This window comes from Parus major, chromosome 10, assembly GCF_001522545.3.
Source record: "Parus major isolate Abel chromosome 10, Parus_major1.1, whole genome shotgun sequence".
Lineage (NCBI taxonomy): Eukaryota > Metazoa > Chordata > Aves > Passeriformes > Paridae > Parus > Parus major.
Genome location: NC_031779.1, coordinates 718,434 through 735,292, shown reverse-complemented (window position 1 = coordinate 735,292; position 16,859 = coordinate 718,434). Strand labels below are relative to the sequence as shown.

The window sequence follows — 16,859 nt, the reverse complement described above, 5'->3', positions numbered from 1 at the left end:
ACAGTGCCACAGTGCAGCCGGTCCGGGCACATTCCCAGGCACTGGTGGAGCCATGTGCCGGTGCCAAGAGCCACCGCGGTGCTCGCCGGGGCGGGCTGACGTCCTGCCCCGCAGCCACCTTTGGAGCAGCGGCAGCTTGGGAAACACAGTGGAGTGAGAGGACCTTGGAGGTGACCCCAAGGTGAGGCAGCAGGGCACAGAACGAGCACTGAGGCTGCAGCTTGGGTTTCAGCAGGGTCATGTCACCAGAACAGTGGGAACTGAGAAGTCCCCGAGGTACAGGGTACCTATCCCCAGCTCTCGGGACATCATGTTTTCTCCTTGCAGATGAATCTCCTCGCTCAGGTAAAGGGGGAGCCGGCAGGAAGGACATCTGCATCCAGGTGATACCTGTGGTATCTGCCATGATACCCAGTGCCCCTGGACCCCACAGCTGGGACCTTGCCTGGTGCTGGGTCTGGGCAGGGGGAAGGGGTATGTGGCCTGGGAGGCTGGGCTGGGCTGGACTGTGCACTGGCAGAGATGGGTGGTGGCAGAGGATGGGTGTGTCAGAAGGGGATGGTCCCCGTCTTGCCCTGCCCCCTCTCCCCACAGATGAGCTCCCTCCTTCAGACCCTTCAAGCTCCGGACTGGCTGTTCCTCCAGCCCTGGCATTGGCTGGGCTCCTGGGTGCGTCAGGTTTGGGGGTGCTGGCATGAGAATCCCAGCCAGATGCTTGGGCAGGGGGTGGCAGCAGCCCAGGCCAGGACTGAGCCATGACATGGGTGCCACTGGGGCTGATGCAAGGTGTTTGTCCCTCCAGGTGAGCAGCTCCAGGCAGGTAAGTTGTGTCTCACCCCTGGCACAACTGGGCCAAATCCTGCACACCCTTCCTTTTCCTCGGCACCCACAGGTGCTTCAGCACCTAGACGAGGCAGCCCCTTCCCAGAGGGTTTCCATCCATGGAGACCCGAGACCCAAGCTGTGCTTAAGCCACCAAGAATGTGGGATGAGCCAGCAGGTCAGTGATGCTGCCGGTGTCCCCAGGGCACCTGTGGCCCTGAAACTCGGCTGGGTCCCCAGGCAGTGACTGGGGCAGTGACCACGGCAGGGTTCTTCCTCTGCGAGGGGCTGCTGGGACAACACTTCAGCATGGTCCCCAACGGGGTGGCTGAGCCCCAGCCTGGGGACCTCTTCCTCTTCCCGCTGGCCTCTGGGGGCCCTGGCTGGTGGGGGTCCCACGCTGGCATCTACTGTGGTGATGGGGAGATCATCCACCTGGAAGGTGAGCCCCAGGGGGTGTCATGGCGTGGGGACATCTCCGTGGAAGGGACACAGGGTATGGAGTCCACTTTGCCCTGCAGGCAGCTCAGGGACATCACCATCAGGCATCGTGGCTAAGCACGGCAAGAGCCACCTCCTGCGGACACGGGGCCCGGCCAAGGTGCTCCGGAGGAAGGGAGGGCTGGACGTGGCTGCCCTGCAGCGGCGGATCCGGGCAGCCATGGACCAGTCAGTGGAGTACAACATCATCACCTGCAACTGCATCCACTTCGCCCTTGCCCTCCTGGGGCTGGGCCACCTTGCTGGTGCCATGGTGGGTGCCATCAAGGTGCCACCACCCTGGGACACCTTGGCACCTGTTCCAGCCAAGCGTCACCAAACCTTTTTTCCCAGGTGTCCCCAGCGCTGCAGTGAGGGAGGTGATGGTGCTCCTGGGGAACAAGTGGGGCTGGAGCATTCTCCTCTGGGGACCAGAACTACACCAGTGATTTGTCAATCCTCTTGTCAATCCTGGCAATAAACAGTTACGTGGAAACCCTGTGCCTACCCTGTTTGGTTTGTTGTTTTCTCATTTACCCCAGAAGCCGCTGTAAAGTGATGTCCCACCTTGACACACCTTAAAAGGCGAGGCTGCTCTTTGCTCCTCATGGCCTCCTGAGACAAACATCTGCCTCTTTCACTGCTGCCATTTAATTTTGAGCATAAAAATGAATATTACTTGGACTGCTGGATTGAAAATGGGCCAAAAAAGGCTAGATCAGGTCTGGCTGGAGACTGGTGCTGTACCCCAGAGGTCAACTCTGCATCCAGTCCTGGAGAGACACCACAAAGGGCCACCAAGGGTCTGGAGCATTTCCCATAGGAAGGGAAGCTGGAAGAGCAGGGACAGTTCAGCAGGGAGAAGGAAATGTCCAGCGGGATTTTATCAGTGTTTATGGAGGAGAAAGAAGGTGGAGCCTGGCTCTTCTCTCTGTCTCCTGAGGGTTGGGGTCTCCAAGAGAGCAGCAGGGTCCACGGGAAGGCCTGAGATCCAAGCAGGGTTGGGGTCCCTGGGAGGCCTGGAGTGTGTCACTGTGCTGAAGATTAATTGCTGTCCATTAATTAGATGTTTTTTCAATTCTGCTACCTGAACCATGGCCATTTTGTCTCACTGCCTCACTCCTGTGGGATGGGGTGAGTGCTGCCCCAACTGCTCCAGCTTCATGGCTGCTCAGTTGCCTGGAGAAATAATAGTGGGAATAGCTGGCAATAGTATAAAGTACCTGGGAAAAATCAAAAACCACAAACAAAATCTCAACTATAATAATATCTCATAATAGATGATATATATCTTATAATAGATATAATTTATAGTAATATATTATATAAAATATATATATGAAACATTTTAATATGTATAGTCCTATCTATAAAAATATTTGTATTTAACATCTGTAGTATAATTATTATATGAGAATATATCTAATATCATGTTATTGATAATAATATAAAACATAAACTATAATGTCTATAAGAATAATATAAATTAATACCACACCTAATATATATAATTCAGATGTCATACATCACATATACTATCTTGTAGAATATAGATCATAAAATATTGAATTTTATCATACAGTAGATAATATGTACTATATTAAATTCTATATACTACATAGTATATAATAGAATTAGTATAATCTGCAATATAATACAACATAGTATAACATACATACAGCATATATATTATAATATATATTATATATTATATATATTATATAATTATTTAATATATATTAATATTACTATATAATATATAAACTGTAGAATGTAGAATGGTTTATGGACTATATTTAATAGAAGTACAATTACTATAATATAGTATGATTGAATATGGCAAATATATAGTAGTGCATAATTAATGCAATCTGTAATGTAATGCAATGTAATAAGATGCAATATATGGTATAAATTATGCAGCATATAATAGAATATATAAATTATATGTAATATGTTGGTAAATGTATATTACGTATACTGCATACAGTATTACATATAACATAATAATGTATTAAATAATAATAACATGTAATAATACATAATATCCGAACATATAGCATTATTTACTACAAAGTAATCTATTTTAAATATGTCTAATTATAATCATCCACAATAACGTGTGTTGCTATAACTATAGGTTTTCATGATTCTGGACTGGTACGTGTGCGGCTGGCTGCGAGCTCGGTGACAGCCCCCGTATGACAGCGATGTCCCCAGCATTGCTCCTCCTGAAATCAGCCGTGTCCCGCTCGCAGATGCAGGTGCGGGGACCCTGGCGGGGCTCCCCCGCGGTCGCGCTCCCGATGGCGGCGGGGGTCGATGCAGCCGGGCGCTGTTCCCAGGCGCTGTTCCCGGGCCGGGCCCGTCCCCGCCCGCGCTGACATCAGTTCCCGCGTCCCCCCCGCATCCCGCATCCCGCATCCCTCCCGCCGCCATGGCCGCCAGCCCGGCCTACGGCGAGGAGAAGGGCGGCTCCTCCAGCCTGGGCGAGCCCGAGTACGGCCATGACCCCGCCAGCGGCGGCATCTTCTCATCCGACTACAAGAGGTGGGGACAATGCGGGCACAGGGGACAAGGACGAGCCTGCCCGTGCGGCCGCCACCGCAGGCCCTCGCCGCCATCCTCGGCGGGGAAGTGGTACCCGAGCCGGGGCTGGAGCGGCCCCCGGCGTGGGGACGGGGACAGGGACTGGGATGTGGACGAGGATGGTGACGCGGGTGTGGATAGGGATGAGGATGGGGACAGGGATGGGGCAGGGAATGAGGTCACTTCGCCGCCACCGTCATTGCAGGTTGCAGAGGCCGGAGAGGGTTTTGTGAGAACACCGCGGGATTTTGGAGATGGTGCGGTTGGGGGAGATGTGCCGGGATCCCCCTTGAACCTCCCACCCTCGGGCTGGGGCATCCCGGACAGCGTGTTCCCACCACGGGATCCGCTGGGAACTCTCCTGAGCCGACACCCCCTGCCCCACCGCATCGAGGTCCCCAGCGTGGGGGGGGTGGGTGCTGAGAAATGTCACCCCTGCGTGGGACAGGCTCCTGCGGGGGGGCAGGGGTGAAGAGGAATGGGGGAGTGTGCTCCTGGAGCTGCAGGAATATCTCTTGGCCCTCTCTCCCTGCCGTGTCTGTGTTCCCCACTCTGGCAGTGTCCCTCTCTCCCTGCTGCCCCAGCAGGAAATCACTGAATCACTGCCTGACAGCATCACGCTCTCTACCCCTGGCTGTGTCCCCCAGTCCAGCAGTGTCCCTCCATCCCTGCTCCTGTGGTAGTATCCCCACATATGACAGTGTCCCTCTGGTCCCGATTCCCTGTCAGTGTCCCCCACTTTGAATGTGTATCCATCCTGACCTCTTGGCAGTGTCCCCAGTTTGGGAGTCTCCCCTCTGCCTGTACTCCTCCTCCCTAATGCTGTGGAGTGTCCCCCATTCCGGATGTGTCCCTGATGTGTGACATATTTCAGTGTCCCCATCTCACCAGGTCCCCCCTTCCCTGGACCCCTGGCAGTGTCCCCTTCTCTCTGACACCCAGTATGACAGTGTCCACCCAGTCCTGAGCCCCTGGTACTGTCCCGCACTCTGGATGTGCCCTCCATCCATGACCTGTTAGCAGTATCCTCATCTCACAGTGTCCCCCCCATTCCTGACCCCTTGCTAGCATCCCTTGCCCCTGCCTGGCAGTGTAACACTCCCTACCCCTGGCTGTGTCCCCCAGTGTGACAATTTCCCCCAGCCCTGATCCACTGGCAGTGTCCTCCAGCTTGGCAGTGCCCTCTATCCATGACCCACTGGCAGTGTCCCCATGTCAGAGTGTGTGTCCCTGCCATGAGCCCCTGGCAGTGTCCCCTGGTTTGCCCAAGTCTCCCGCTCTCTGACCCCTCCTTGGCAATGTCTCCCAGCCTGGAAGTGCTCCCCTGCTCCCATGCCTGCCAGTGTCCCCTGACCCCCACTGGAAGTGTCCCAAACTCTGGCAGCATCTCCCAGCCCTGACACCCTGGCTGTGTCCCCCGTCTGTCCAGCTTACCTCAGTGATCTGCCATCAATGCCTCCCACTCTGGCAGTGTCACTGCCCTCATGGCAGTGTCCCCTGACCCAGAGTGTCCCACACACCCATCAGTGTCACTATCATCAGCCTGCTGCCCTTCGCCAGAGCCACACCAGGTCTGTCACCACTCTTGTGAGCCATCCATAGCATCCATGACACATGGGGCAAGACAAATGCACCAAGTGTGAGCCCACCACCGAGGTTGGAAACCCACAGGTGCCTTATCATGCCACCCTACCACCCAGGTAGGGTGTCCCATCACGATATGCGTTCCCTGCCCAGGACTGAGCCACTCGGCTCTGGGGAAGGAGCTCCCTGCAGTGTCCCCAAGTCCCAACTGCAGGTCAGATGTCACTTTGGACTTGACATCCCAAGTTCACCTCATCCACTGGGAACAGCAGCAGTCCTGATCTAGGCTGCAACCCAACCCCAACCACGGCATCAGGTTTCAGCCCACTGTGCTGGGCAGAGGAGCGGGGCCACAGCCCTGTCACCATCCCAGGGCCACTACCGCCACTCAAGCTATGATGTCCTTGCCGCCAGTGCAGAAGCTGCTGCGGCAGCTACCGGTGGGGCCGGCTGGCTGGCCGAAAACACCAGAGGGTGGTGATGTGGCCGAGGAGGTGACAAGCCCGGTGCTGGCCACCGAGGCTGGACAACCCACCTGCTACAGCGCCCTCCGAGCTGATGAGCTGCGGCCACTCGCCGGCACCAAGCCCGCAGTGGACACTGGCACCGGGCCACCGCCGCGGTAAGACTCCCCCAAGGAGCACCCCCAGGACCCTCTGGTGATGGTGGCTCTGGACGAGCATCATCCCACAGGTGTCACCCTCAATTGCTGCAGGTAGTCGCAGCCTTGCAGGTGTCCCCAGTTTAGGGGGGAACACCAGTGTCCTTTAGAAAAGAGGACAGTGGTGACAACTTTAGAAAAGACTGTTGGCATTTTCCCAGTCCAGGGAGGGGACCGGGGAAGGGCTTTGCATCGAGGTGTGCTGGCACATCCATGCCACTGTGTCCATGAGGGGACAAGGGACACCCAGCCAAGCCAGGATGGAGCTGGTGATGGGCTTCCTGTGGTTTAGGGACAATGCAGGGTGACAACCCCAGCCAGGATGGGACGGGGTTCTTGTCCCACTGCCTGGGATGAGGATGGCACTGGGTGCTAGCACCATGCCAGTCCCTCCGGTTCCTTTTTCACCTGGCTGTAACACAACTCCTGTCCCCATAAATATTTCACAATGAGGGGGTTGGATTGCCGGCCTGATGGCAGGCAGGGAACAGAAAAGAAAAAAAAAAAAAAAAAGAAAAAAAAAATACTAAAAGCAGGTAAAACTGTGAAAATGGGAATTTTTTTCCCCTGCTGTGTTTCAGGCATGATGACCTCAAGGAGATGCTTGACAGCAACAAGGACTCACTCAAGCTGGAGGCCATGAAGAGGATTGTGGCGGTGGGTATTGTCACGGGTGGGGACCACCGCTCGTGCCAAGCTGTGTCATGTTGTGCCAGCTGCCCACTGTCACACCACCTCTTTTGCCCCTAGATGATTGCCCGTGGTAAAAATGCCTCCGATCTCTTCCCAGCTGTGGTGAAAAATGTTGCCTGCAAGAACATTGAGGTGAGGAAGATCTCGGGTGGCCCTGGTGCCATCTCGGGGTCTATCACTTTCCCTGTTTTTGGGGATTGGCTGGAGTTTGGGGGGGCTCTGAGGTGGCACCTTCACTCTGCAGGTGAAGAAGCTGGTGTACGTGTACCTGGTGCGCTATGCAGAGGAGCAGCAGGATCTGGCCCTGCTCTCCATCTCCACCTTCCAGCGAGGACTCAAGGTGGGCTGGTTTGAGGACCCAGGGAAGGTCTGGAGGAGCACTGAGCCTCCCACAGCAGCACTGCAGCCCCCCACGTGTCCTCACAGGACCCCAACCAGCTGATCCGCGCCAGTGCCCTGCGGGTCCTGTCCAGCATCCGTGTGCCCATAATCGTGCCCATCATGATGTTGGCGATCAAGGAGGCTGCCTCAGACATGTCCCCGTACGTGCGCAAGACAGCCGCCCATGCCATCCCCAAGCTGTACAGGTAATGGGGGGGATCAGCTGCTAAATTTTGGGTATACCAGTATGGGTCTTGGCTACTTGGTACAGGCAGGGATGGGGAGGAGTTTGGTCCAGCATCACCTGCCCTGCTCCTCCCTCACAGCCTCGACTCAGACCAGAAGGACCAGCTCATTGAAGTTATTGAGAAGCTGCTGGCGGACAAGACCACGGTGAGCAGGGTCCTGTGTCTCCCCCACCGCCAAATATGGGAACATCACTGGCCTGATGTCCCCATGGGGATGGAGATGTTCCCACCAAATTTGTGTTGTCTTGGGGATGCAGCCATCCCCACAGGGCTGTCTGATCCAGTACCCATGAAGGGATGCAGCCATCTCCCAAGCCAACATCTCTGTGGGGATGTCACTGTCCCTAGCAAGACAGAATCCTCATGGGGGTGCCACTGTCCCCACCCATCCAGCATCCTCACAGGAATGCAGATGGTCCCACCAAATCTGTGTCCTTGTGGGGATGGAGCCATCCCTGGAGAGCTGGCATCCTTGTGGGAATGCTGCTGTCCCTACTGGGCCAATATCCTCATGGGGAATTCATCGACTCCACTGAGCTGGCATCCCTAAAAGGGGTTGCCCACCAAACCAGCACCTTCATGGAGATGCTACTATCCCCACCAGACCAGCATCTTGTTGATGAAGCCACCACTCCAGTAAGTCACCCCGGGCTTTCCCTCTGCAGCTGGTGGCTGGCAGCGTGGTGATGGCATTTGAGGAGGTATGCCCAGAGCGCATAGACCTCATCCACAAGAACTACCGCAAGCTCTGCAACCTGCTCATCGATGTGGAGGAGTGGGGGCAGGTGGTCATCATCAACATGCTGACCCGCTACGCCCGCACCCAGTTCCTCAGCCCCAACCAGAACGTGAGTTCAGGAGCACAGGATGCCCTGGGAGCCTTGGGGTGTCCTGGGAGCTCCTAGGGAGGTGGGGTGAAGGGGGAGTGTTCTTGGGGATGCAAAGGGTCCCACCTGCCAGCAGGAGTCCCTGCTGGAGGAGAACACTGAGAAGGCTTTCTATGGCTCTGAGGAGGAGGACGCCAAGGATGCCAAGGCAGAGGCAGCCTCATTGGCCAAGCGCAAACCCTACGTCATGGACCCTGACCACCGCCTGCTCCTGCGCAACACCAAGCCCCTGCTGCAGAGCCGCAATGCCGCGGTGAGACCCTCGCATGCACCCTGTTCATCCCCCAGGGCCACTGCTGGTGTCCATCAGCCTGGGCTTATGATGTCCCCAAGGTCAAGGACTCACTGGGGTGCTGGAGGGACACCCAGGGATGAGCGTCCTCAGGGTTAGGCTACCTCCAAGTGCTGAGAGTGGGACTGGGGGACACAGCCATTCCTCAGGATGTCCCCCATTCCCACCAGGTGACACTTGGGTGTCTGTCCATAGGTGGTGATGGCCGTGGCACAGCTCTACTTCCACCTGGCACCCAAGGCAGAGGTTGGAGTCATTGCCAAGGCGCTGGTACGGCTCCTGCGGAGTCACAGGTCTGTGGCACCTGGCTTGTGGTGGTGTCCTACCCCTCCACCCCCGTTGTTGGAACCCTAGGGGACCTCCAAGGCCCTGTGAGAGACCCCCAAAAAGCCGATCCCTGGAGGGACATCAGGTTGGAGGCCTTTTTAGGCTGGCCCAGTCCAGACATGGGGTGACAGCATCTTGGTGGCACCAGCCTGGTGGAGGGTCCTAGCCCGTATTCACAGGGACTTGCTGAGGGTGTCTGGCCCTGCCCCACTGATCATGGTCCCCTCTTTGTCCCCACAGTGAGGTGCAGTATGTTGTGCTGCAGAATGTGGCCACCATGTCCATCAAGCGGCGGGTGAGTCTCAGACTTGGTGTGGGAAGAGTTTGCCCTGTTGACTCTGGAGCAAGATGAGGATTAGCCAGCAAGGTCACCAGAGTCTGGAGGTGGCCTTGGCAAGGTGTGGGGGGGACAGAGATGACACTAATGTCTCTGGCTGTGCATGCAGGGGATGTTTGAGCCTTATCTGAAAAGTTTCTACATCCGCTCCACGGACCCCACACAAATCAAGATTCTCAAGGTGAGCTGGAAACACCTGGCAGAACCTGTCAGGGTTGGGTTTGGGGTTTCATGGAACCCTTTCTTTGTGTCAGCTGTCATCATACAGGACAGGACAGGAGGACATCAAGGCCCCCATGCCCTGTCACCATGCCCCTATGCTGCCCATGTCTTCCTCTTTCCCACAGCTGGAGGTCCTCACCAACCTGGCCAATGAGACCAACATCTCCACCATCCTGCGAGAGTTCCAGGTATGCCATGGCCATACTCAGGCTGCCACCTGGCATGGTTCTTGGTGCCAAACCACATCCACGGAGGGGGAAGAGGAGAGCCCCTCAAGGAGGAGTTGGCTGAGGCCATACCAACCCTCTCAGCGGTTCCAGTGCAATGTGCAACCACTGCCAGGGGGGATGTCCAGCACTGGCACATGGGTGAAATTCATGTGTGCCCTCCATGCCTGTGCAGACCTACATCCGCAGCATGGACAAGGACTTTGTGGCAGCCACCATCCAAGCCATTGGGCGCTGTGCCACCAACATCGGGAAGGTGCGGGACACCTGCCTCAATGGCCTGGTCCAGCTCCTCTCCAACAGGGATGGTGAGTACACACAGCAGGGGTGAAATGGGAACTCCATCGCTCTCCCAACTGAGGCTGGGACTCTGCCCACAGAACTGGTGGTGGCCGAATCTGTGGTGGTCATCAAAAAGCTGCTGCAGATGCAGCCGGCCCAGCACAGTGAGATCATCAAGCACATGGCCAAGCTCACTGACAACATCCAGGTTGGTTGGGGTGTTGCTGACCCACAGGAGCAGGGGATGGCAGCAGTGCCACATGTCTGAGGGCATTTCACAGGTGCCAATGGCACGGGCCAGCATCCTGTGGCTCATTGGCGAGTACTGCGAGCACGTGCCCAAGATTGCGCCTGATGTGCTGCGCAAGATGGCCAAGTCCTTCACCAACGAGGAGGACATTGTCAAGCTGCAAGTCATCAATCTGGCAGCTAAGCTCTACCTGACCAACTCCAAGCAGGTACTGGGGATGTGATCCTAGGGTGTGCCTCAGTTTCCCTGTCAGGGAGGGAAACACCAGCCCTGAGCATGTTCTCTGCCACAGAGCAAGCTGCTGACCCAATACGTCCTCAACTTGGCCAAGTACGACCAGAATTATGACATCCGTGACCGGGCTCGCTTCATCCGCCAGCTCATCGTGCCCACCGAGAAGAGCGGGGCCCTCAACAAGTATGCCAAGAAGCTCTTCCTGGCCCAAAAACCAGCTCCCATCTTGGAGTCTTCCTTCAAAGGTACCCATCACTGGTAACATTGGCATGGAGCGAGCTGTCACCACAGTGCTGCATGGCTGTCCCTGAGTTGCTGCCTCCTCTCACCTCGTTGTAGATCGGGACCATTTCCAACTGGGCTCCCTGTCCCATCTGCTCAATGCTAAGGCTGTGGGCTACCAGGAGCTGCCGGACTGGCCGGACGAGGCCCCTGACCCCTCCGTGAGGAATGTGGAGGTGCGTGGAGCACCCTGGGTGCATGGGGGAGGAGGGGCCAAGGTGGGGACACTGACTCAAGGTCTTGGAAGAGCCCCAGAAGGTGCCCAGGTACTGCTCACCTGCCCCCAGTCCCTCTCTAGAGCTCATACATCCGCTTGGGGATTGGGGGACAAGGGTGGCTGTTTGGATCCCCCAGTCATGGGTGATGGCCCTGCTCCATCAACCCTGTGCCTGCAGGTTCCTGAGTGGACCAAGTGCACCAGCCGGGAGAAGAGAAAGGAGAAGGTGGAAAAGCCTTTCTACTCTGACTCAGAAGGCGAGTCGGGGCCCACAGAGTCGGCAGACAGTGGTGAGGACCTGATGGTGTGAGACATTGGGCAGTGGTCACTGTGGCCATCAGGCAGGTGCCACAATAGTGCGGCATTGGACACAGGACATGACTGGGAACACCTCATCATGGGAGGGACATGGCAGAAGATGTGGAGGGATGCAGTGGTGGGCAGTGGGGATGCAGTGGAATGCAGTGGGAGGATGCAGTGGAGAGGCAGCAGCAGGAATGAGGAGGCTGTGAGAGGATGGAGGATGTAGTGGGATAAAGTGGGAGATGGGGGAATGTGGTGGGACAGCAGCAGGGCTGAGATGTACCCCCACAGAGCCTGAGTCCGGCAGTGAAGAGCACAGCAGCAGCAGCAGCTCTGGCAGCTCCAGCTCTGACACTGAGGAGGAGGAAGAGGAGGAAGACAGCAGGGAGCAGTCAGAGGACAAGGAGGAAGAGGAGGAGGAGAAGAGGCCAAAGAGGAAGGACAAGGACGGTTCCCATAAGGCAGTGTCAGGGAGCGCGGGCAGGTATGCCCTGGGAAGGCAGAGAGTTGCTCCTTGCAGAACCCCCACCCCAGCCCCCTGAACTGGGCTCTCCCTGCAGCCCCAGCGAGGAAGAGGAGGAGGAAGAAGGGGCAAAGAAGGGCAGGAAGAAAGCCCCACAAGGGAGGAAGGGCCATGCCGAAACCTCATCAGAGGAGGCCAGCACCTCCGAGAGCAGCTCCTCTGGCTCCGACTCGGGCTCTGAGGCAGAGGCCAAGCAGAGGAAGGCGGTGAGGGCTGGGATGGGCTGGGATGGGGGGCTGCACAGGGATACCTGGACCCCCTATTGAACACCCCATCTCTGCTCCCCTGCAGCCCCCCAGCAGCAAGGCCAGCTCCAAGGAGATCTCCCTGCTTGACCTGGATGACTGTGAGTGGCTGCCTGGAATACACAAATGGCCGTAGAGGTGGTGCTGGGGAAACTGAGGCATGAGCACTCATCCCAGCACGATCAGGACTCCATGGGTCCTTTGGGAGCTGCAGAGGGACAAGGACAGGTGTGGTGAGAGGTCCTTGTCCCCAGAGGATGGCTGTGGGACAGGTGGCTGTGCCTATTGCATTGTCCCTGTGTGGCTGTGCACAAGGACAGCCTACAGGGCTCCTACACCAATGGAGCTGTGCCACTGGGCTGTCCTTGCGTGGCTCGTACACCATGGGGCTATGCCACCAGGGCTATACCCACATGGCTGCCCCCATGGAGTTGTCCCCATGGCAATGCGCCACCATGTCTGTCCCCATGTGGCTGTCCCCATGTGGGTGTTCCCATGGAGCTGTGCCACCAGGGCTGTCCCCATGCCATTGTCCCCATGGAACTGAGCCACTAGAACTGTCCCTGTGTGGCTGTCCCCATAGGGCTGTGAGCTCTGTTAACCCTTTCCTCCCCTCTCCCCACCTTGCAGTCACTCCTCCTCCTCCTCAGACCATCCCCTCCAGCAGCGTCATCTCCACCAGTCTGGTGACCGACCTGGAGGGCCTCACTCTCACTGACACCTCCCTGACACCCACCGTAAGTGTCCCCTGTGCCCTCCCTGGGGAGGTCTCAGGCCCCCTGTCACCTGTGGGGGCTCCTGGGCCCTCTGCCACCCACAGGGGTTGCAGGGAGCCCTCAGCAGCCGCCGCTGTCCCCGGGTGCAGCTGCTGAGCCCAGCGTTCAGCGCGGTGAAGACCTACGAGCTGCTGCACCGCATGGCAGGCGAGGGGCTTGCAGTTGAGTACTGCTTCAGCCGCCGGCCCTTCCCGGGAGACCCCCACATGGTGGCCGTCCAGATCCAGATCTCCAACAACACCGACACCGAGGTGAAGAACCTGCGAGTCAATGAACCCAAGCCACTATCCGGCATGCGGATACAGGAGTTCCCTGAGATCGGTATAGCATGGCACGGCATGGCCGTGATGCTGTGGGAGAATGGGGACAGGGGTTGGGTGGGAATGCGGGATGTAGTGGCAGCCCTGTGGTTCCAGAGCGCCTGGCGCCAGGGGACACAGCCAGCGTGGTGATGGGCATCGACTTCTGTGACTCCACCCAGGCGGCAAACTTCCAGCTGTGGTGAGCATCTGGCATCGGGCAGGGCAGGATGAGTGTCCCCAGGGATCAGGGCATCAGGTGCTCCAAAGACGGGGAAAATGTGATAAGTATTAATATCTCTCCACATAGCAGGGGACAGGGGGCAGCAGAAACAGGGCAGGGGGTATCCCAGTGGGTGGAGGACAGCAGGACAGCCACCAGAGTCCTTCCAGGGAAGAGGAGACACTCAGGTGGGCATGGGGTGGTTGGGGGATAGCTGGATAAGCACAGGCTTCCCTGCATGGGAGGAGGAGGTAGCAGCAGCTCCAGGTGCAGCCTGACAGGTTCCCCCCATCCCTGAGCCCTTTTGTGCCAGTTTCCCCCGGTCAGCCCTGCCCAGGGCAGGGATGGGAAGCAGGACATGGAGAGCGAACATATTCTGGGCATGTGCCCCTCTCACCTGCCTGTCTCCCCAGCACCCACACACGCCAGTTCTACGTCTCCATCCAGCCACCTGTGGGGGAGCTCATGGCCCCGGTTTTCATGAGCGAGAACGAGTTCAAGAAGGAGCAAGGTGAGTGGGGCCAGGGACGGGGCCAGGGTGCTGCATGGGCACCTACCACTGACACTCACCCCCTATTTTGTCCCCTCTGCCGCCCTCGCCGTGGCCCTAGAGCACCTGGCACGGCCAGGTGAGGGTAAGTGGCAGCTCGGCTGGCCCCTAGACTAGCTCTGCTCCCCTCACTCCCTCCTGCACTCCCAGCCTGTGGGCTGGGGTGACCATCCTGGTGCCAAGGTGGCCTTGTTGGGTCCCCACAAAGCGTGAAGGGCTCATGCCACCCCTGGCACTCCCAGAACCGTGTCTGGTGAGTGATACCCTGGATCCCCATGCTTCTGGATCAGCACACCCCCACCCTGACCCCATGGATGGAGGCTGTTTAGTGGGGGGTGATTGGTGCCCTGCAGCACCCAGCCCCATTGCTGCCACTCTTCAGAGGAGCCCATCCCCAGGGATGTGGCTGCTGCCACCAGGCAGGGACAAGGGAATGAGCCTAGGAAGCGTTATGAAGGATTTTCCCAAATCCACTGAATCCTGAACCAAGAGCAAGCAAAGCAACCAGCTCAGGATGTCATGAGGAGCCGGAACGCAGGGAGCTAGAGGGGCTTGTTTTGGGCCTGTCAAAGCCATGCCCAGCAGGGTGTGTGGCCAGAGATGGGCAGATGCCTCTGTTACCTGCTCTAGGGAAGTTGATGGGCATGAGTGAGATCACAGAGAAGCTGATGCTGCCTGAGAAATGCCAAAGTGACCACACCATTGTCCAGCAAGTGACCTCGGCTGCCAACGTGGGCCGCGTTCCCTGTGGTGCCAGCAATGAGTACAGGTAGCTGGACCCCCATACCTGGATCAGGCAGGAACTGTCACCTCTTTGTTCCCACCCGAATTACAGCGGGGACACTCAGGGCTTCCTTTAGGACAAGGAGCCTGCATAAACCCAAATGTGACAGTGGCCATGGGTGGCACCTGCCTGTCCCCACCAGAGCATCTCATGGCACCAGAGGGTGACAAGGGACAGCTTGCCTTGAAGCCCTGTGTTCACCACCCAACAGGTTTGCGGCCAAGACAGTGACGAGCGGGAGCCTGGTGCTCATCACCCTGGAGCGGCGGGAGGGCTCCACGGCCCAGCTGACCATCAACAGTGAGAAGATGGTCATTGGCACCATGCTGGTGAAGGACATCATCCAGGCCCTGGCACAGTGACAGCCGGGCCTGCTCATCCCTGCCCTCCCACCCCTTCTGCCCCATGCTGCTCCCCAAAACACTCCCTTGCCCCCATTTCTGCCAGGTTATTCCCTGCCCTGATCCCAAAAGGGGCAGCAGGCAGCGACCCTCGGGCTGGCTTTCCTGCTGGGCGGAAGGAGCAGGATGGAGCAGATGGGATGCAGGGTGGTGTCCTACTCGGAAGGGCAGAAGTGGTTCCAGCCCCCATGGAACACAGTGTGACCCCAGTCCCTCATCTCCCAATGTAACCCTTATTTATTATGTCCAGGATCTCCCAATAAAGCTCTTCTCCAACCTGCTCCCTTTGTTCCTCTGCTCTATGGGCACATCAACCCCAGATTCCCCCCAGGCCAGGCTCTGCCAGCCTCCCCAGGGCAGCCACAGAGCACATCAGGGGACCAGCCATCCCTTAGGTGACTGGAAACATGCCGAGTCTCCCAGGGGTGGAGTGTCAGCTGGGTCCTGGAGAAAAAACCTGGCACATGGTGTCAGGGTAAACCCCCCAGGGCAGGAGGTGCTCAGTTGGACCAGGGATCTGAGGAGTCTTGGGAGGGTTCCAGCTATTTATTCTAGGCAGAATTGCTCATGCTTCGACCGCAGAAATACCTACGTCAGGGCTGGGTCTGTTCTGCAGTGTCACTGGAGGGATTCCTGGGCCAGCTCGGGGAGGCTTTTCATCACCAAACTGGGATTACAAAAAGAAAAAAAAAAAAGAAAGGAAATACGACTCTTTATTAAGATCTCTCCTCCCAGCACAGGCTGGGTGGGATTTCAGTGAGCACTCCATCCAAAGCTGCAGCCCAGTGCAGAGCCAGGCCTGGCACCAGAGGCAGAGGATGAGCAAAGGACGTGTGGGAAGGTCTGAACCCCGAACTGCCTCTGCTGCCACAAAAAGGGTGAGGGGCTTTCTGCTTTTTCCGGGTAAGAGATGAAAAAAACACCTTTATGTTTTCTGACAGGTGAGGAATCCCTGGCTGGAGCAGCAGCACCAACCACTGGGTGTCAAGTGCTTGTTCCACAGGGATAAGCCCATTCCCACAAGGACAGGGGCTGGAGTGGCAGCTGCCTCACAGGATGCAGCTGGGAGCCACAATGATGCCACCACCCTACTTCCTTTAGGGAGGCTGATTTAACCCTCAGGGTCCTATCCCTTCATGGTCTCAGTGAGTGCTTGTGTGTGGAGAGATGCCAGCACACTGTCATCTCCTTGGGGACCACACTTTAACCCCTGGGGGTCCCATTTCCTCATGGGGGGTTCAGTAAGCACCACAGCCCGTGTGTTGGAGCTGCCAGCACTGAGGTGTTCCTTGGAGGGAGGCTGCAGCACAGTGCCACCACTCCATCCCCCTTAAGGGGACTGATTTAAGCCCTTGGGGAGCCCAGAGAGTGCTGAGCCTGCATGTGGAGAGCTGCTGGAGCCAAAGGGGCTCTGGAAGGGCTAAAGCCAGGCACCACAGCACTGTCACCACACCATTTTCCTCGGGGAACCCATTTTAACCTCTTTGGGTCCCATTCTGCTCAGAGTGGGCCCAGCCTGTGTGTGGCAAGTGGCTGGCACTGAGGTGGGGTTCTGAAGCTGAGAGCCACAGCACTGTCACCATTCTAACACCTCAGAGGAGCTGATTTAAGTCCTTAGGAGCACAGTTTTAGCCCTTGGGGATTCCATTCCCCTCAGAGTGGGCTTAGAGAGCACCACAGGCCGTGTGTGGGAGCTGACAGTGCTGAGGTGTCCCTGGGAAGGCTCCAGATGGACACTGC

At 57.2% G+C, this 16,859-nt stretch overlaps 2 protein-coding genes across 3 annotated transcripts; both read left to right on the top strand.

The window, feature by feature from the left end:
• Positions 1 to 93: 93 nt before the first annotated feature.
• Positions 94 to 2,146, top strand: LOC107209201. Of its 2 annotated transcripts, none has more exons than XM_015638540.3 (7): positions 94 to 181; positions 328 to 345; positions 595 to 669; positions 803 to 820; positions 1,027 to 1,264; positions 1,344 to 1,576; positions 1,657 to 2,146. In XM_015638540.3, the coding sequence occupies exons 2-7, from the start codon at positions 328 to 330 to the stop codon at positions 1,675 to 1,677; spliced, it is 603 nt and encodes a 200-aa protein (XP_015494026.1). In that variant the 5' UTR covers positions 94 to 181; the 3' UTR covers positions 1,678 to 2,146. The 2 variants fall into 2 exon arrangements, with proteins under 2 accessions (XP_015494026.1, XP_015494027.1); XM_015638541.3 differs by having other exon boundaries at positions 1,063 to 1,264; positions 1,657 to 2,144.
• Positions 2,147 to 3,669: 1,523 nt separating this feature from the next.
• AP3B2 (adaptor related protein complex 3 subunit beta 2) lies at positions 3,670 to 15,400 on the top strand. Its single transcript, XM_015639148.3, has 27 exons — positions 3,670 to 3,852; positions 6,718 to 6,793; positions 6,887 to 6,961; positions 7,074 to 7,169; positions 7,256 to 7,416; positions 7,537 to 7,603; positions 8,124 to 8,306; positions 8,422 to 8,598; positions 8,833 to 8,930; positions 9,205 to 9,259; positions 9,411 to 9,482; positions 9,649 to 9,711; positions 9,926 to 10,058; positions 10,131 to 10,240; positions 10,314 to 10,490; positions 10,575 to 10,761; positions 10,856 to 10,974; positions 11,194 to 11,305; positions 11,610 to 11,802; positions 11,879 to 12,047; positions 12,133 to 12,187; positions 12,717 to 12,823; positions 12,952 to 13,183; positions 13,279 to 13,363; positions 13,798 to 13,895; positions 14,565 to 14,703; positions 14,930 to 15,400. The coding sequence occupies exons 1-27, from the start codon at positions 3,740 to 3,742 to the stop codon at positions 15,078 to 15,080; spliced, it is 3,303 nt and encodes a 1,100-aa protein (XP_015494634.1). The 5' UTR covers positions 3,670 to 3,739; the 3' UTR covers positions 15,081 to 15,400.
• The last annotated feature ends 1,459 nt before the right edge of the window (positions 15,401 to 16,859 follow it).

Coding starts and splice junctions, on each gene's coding strand:
- LOC107209201 (XM_015638540.3), top strand. Junction 1,265..1,343: donor GGAGATCATCCACCTGGAAG/GTGAGCCCCAGG, acceptor TTTGCCCTGCAG/GCAGCTCAGGGACATCACCA. Junction 1,577..1,656: donor GCCACCTTGCTGGTGCCATG/GTGGGTGCCATC, acceptor CTTTTTTCCCAG/GTGTCCCCAGCGCTGCAGTG.
- AP3B2 (XM_015639148.3), top strand. CDS start 3,740: ATGGCCGCCAGCCCGGCCTACGGCGAGGAGAAGGGCGGCTCCTCCAGC. Junction 10,975..11,193: donor CCTCCGTGAGGAATGTGGAG/GTGCGTGGAGCA, acceptor CTGTGCCTGCAG/GTTCCTGAGTGGACCAAGTG. Junction 13,184..13,278: donor ACAGGAGTTCCCTGAGATCG/GTATAGCATGGC, acceptor CTGTGGTTCCAG/AGCGCCTGGCGCCAGGGGAC.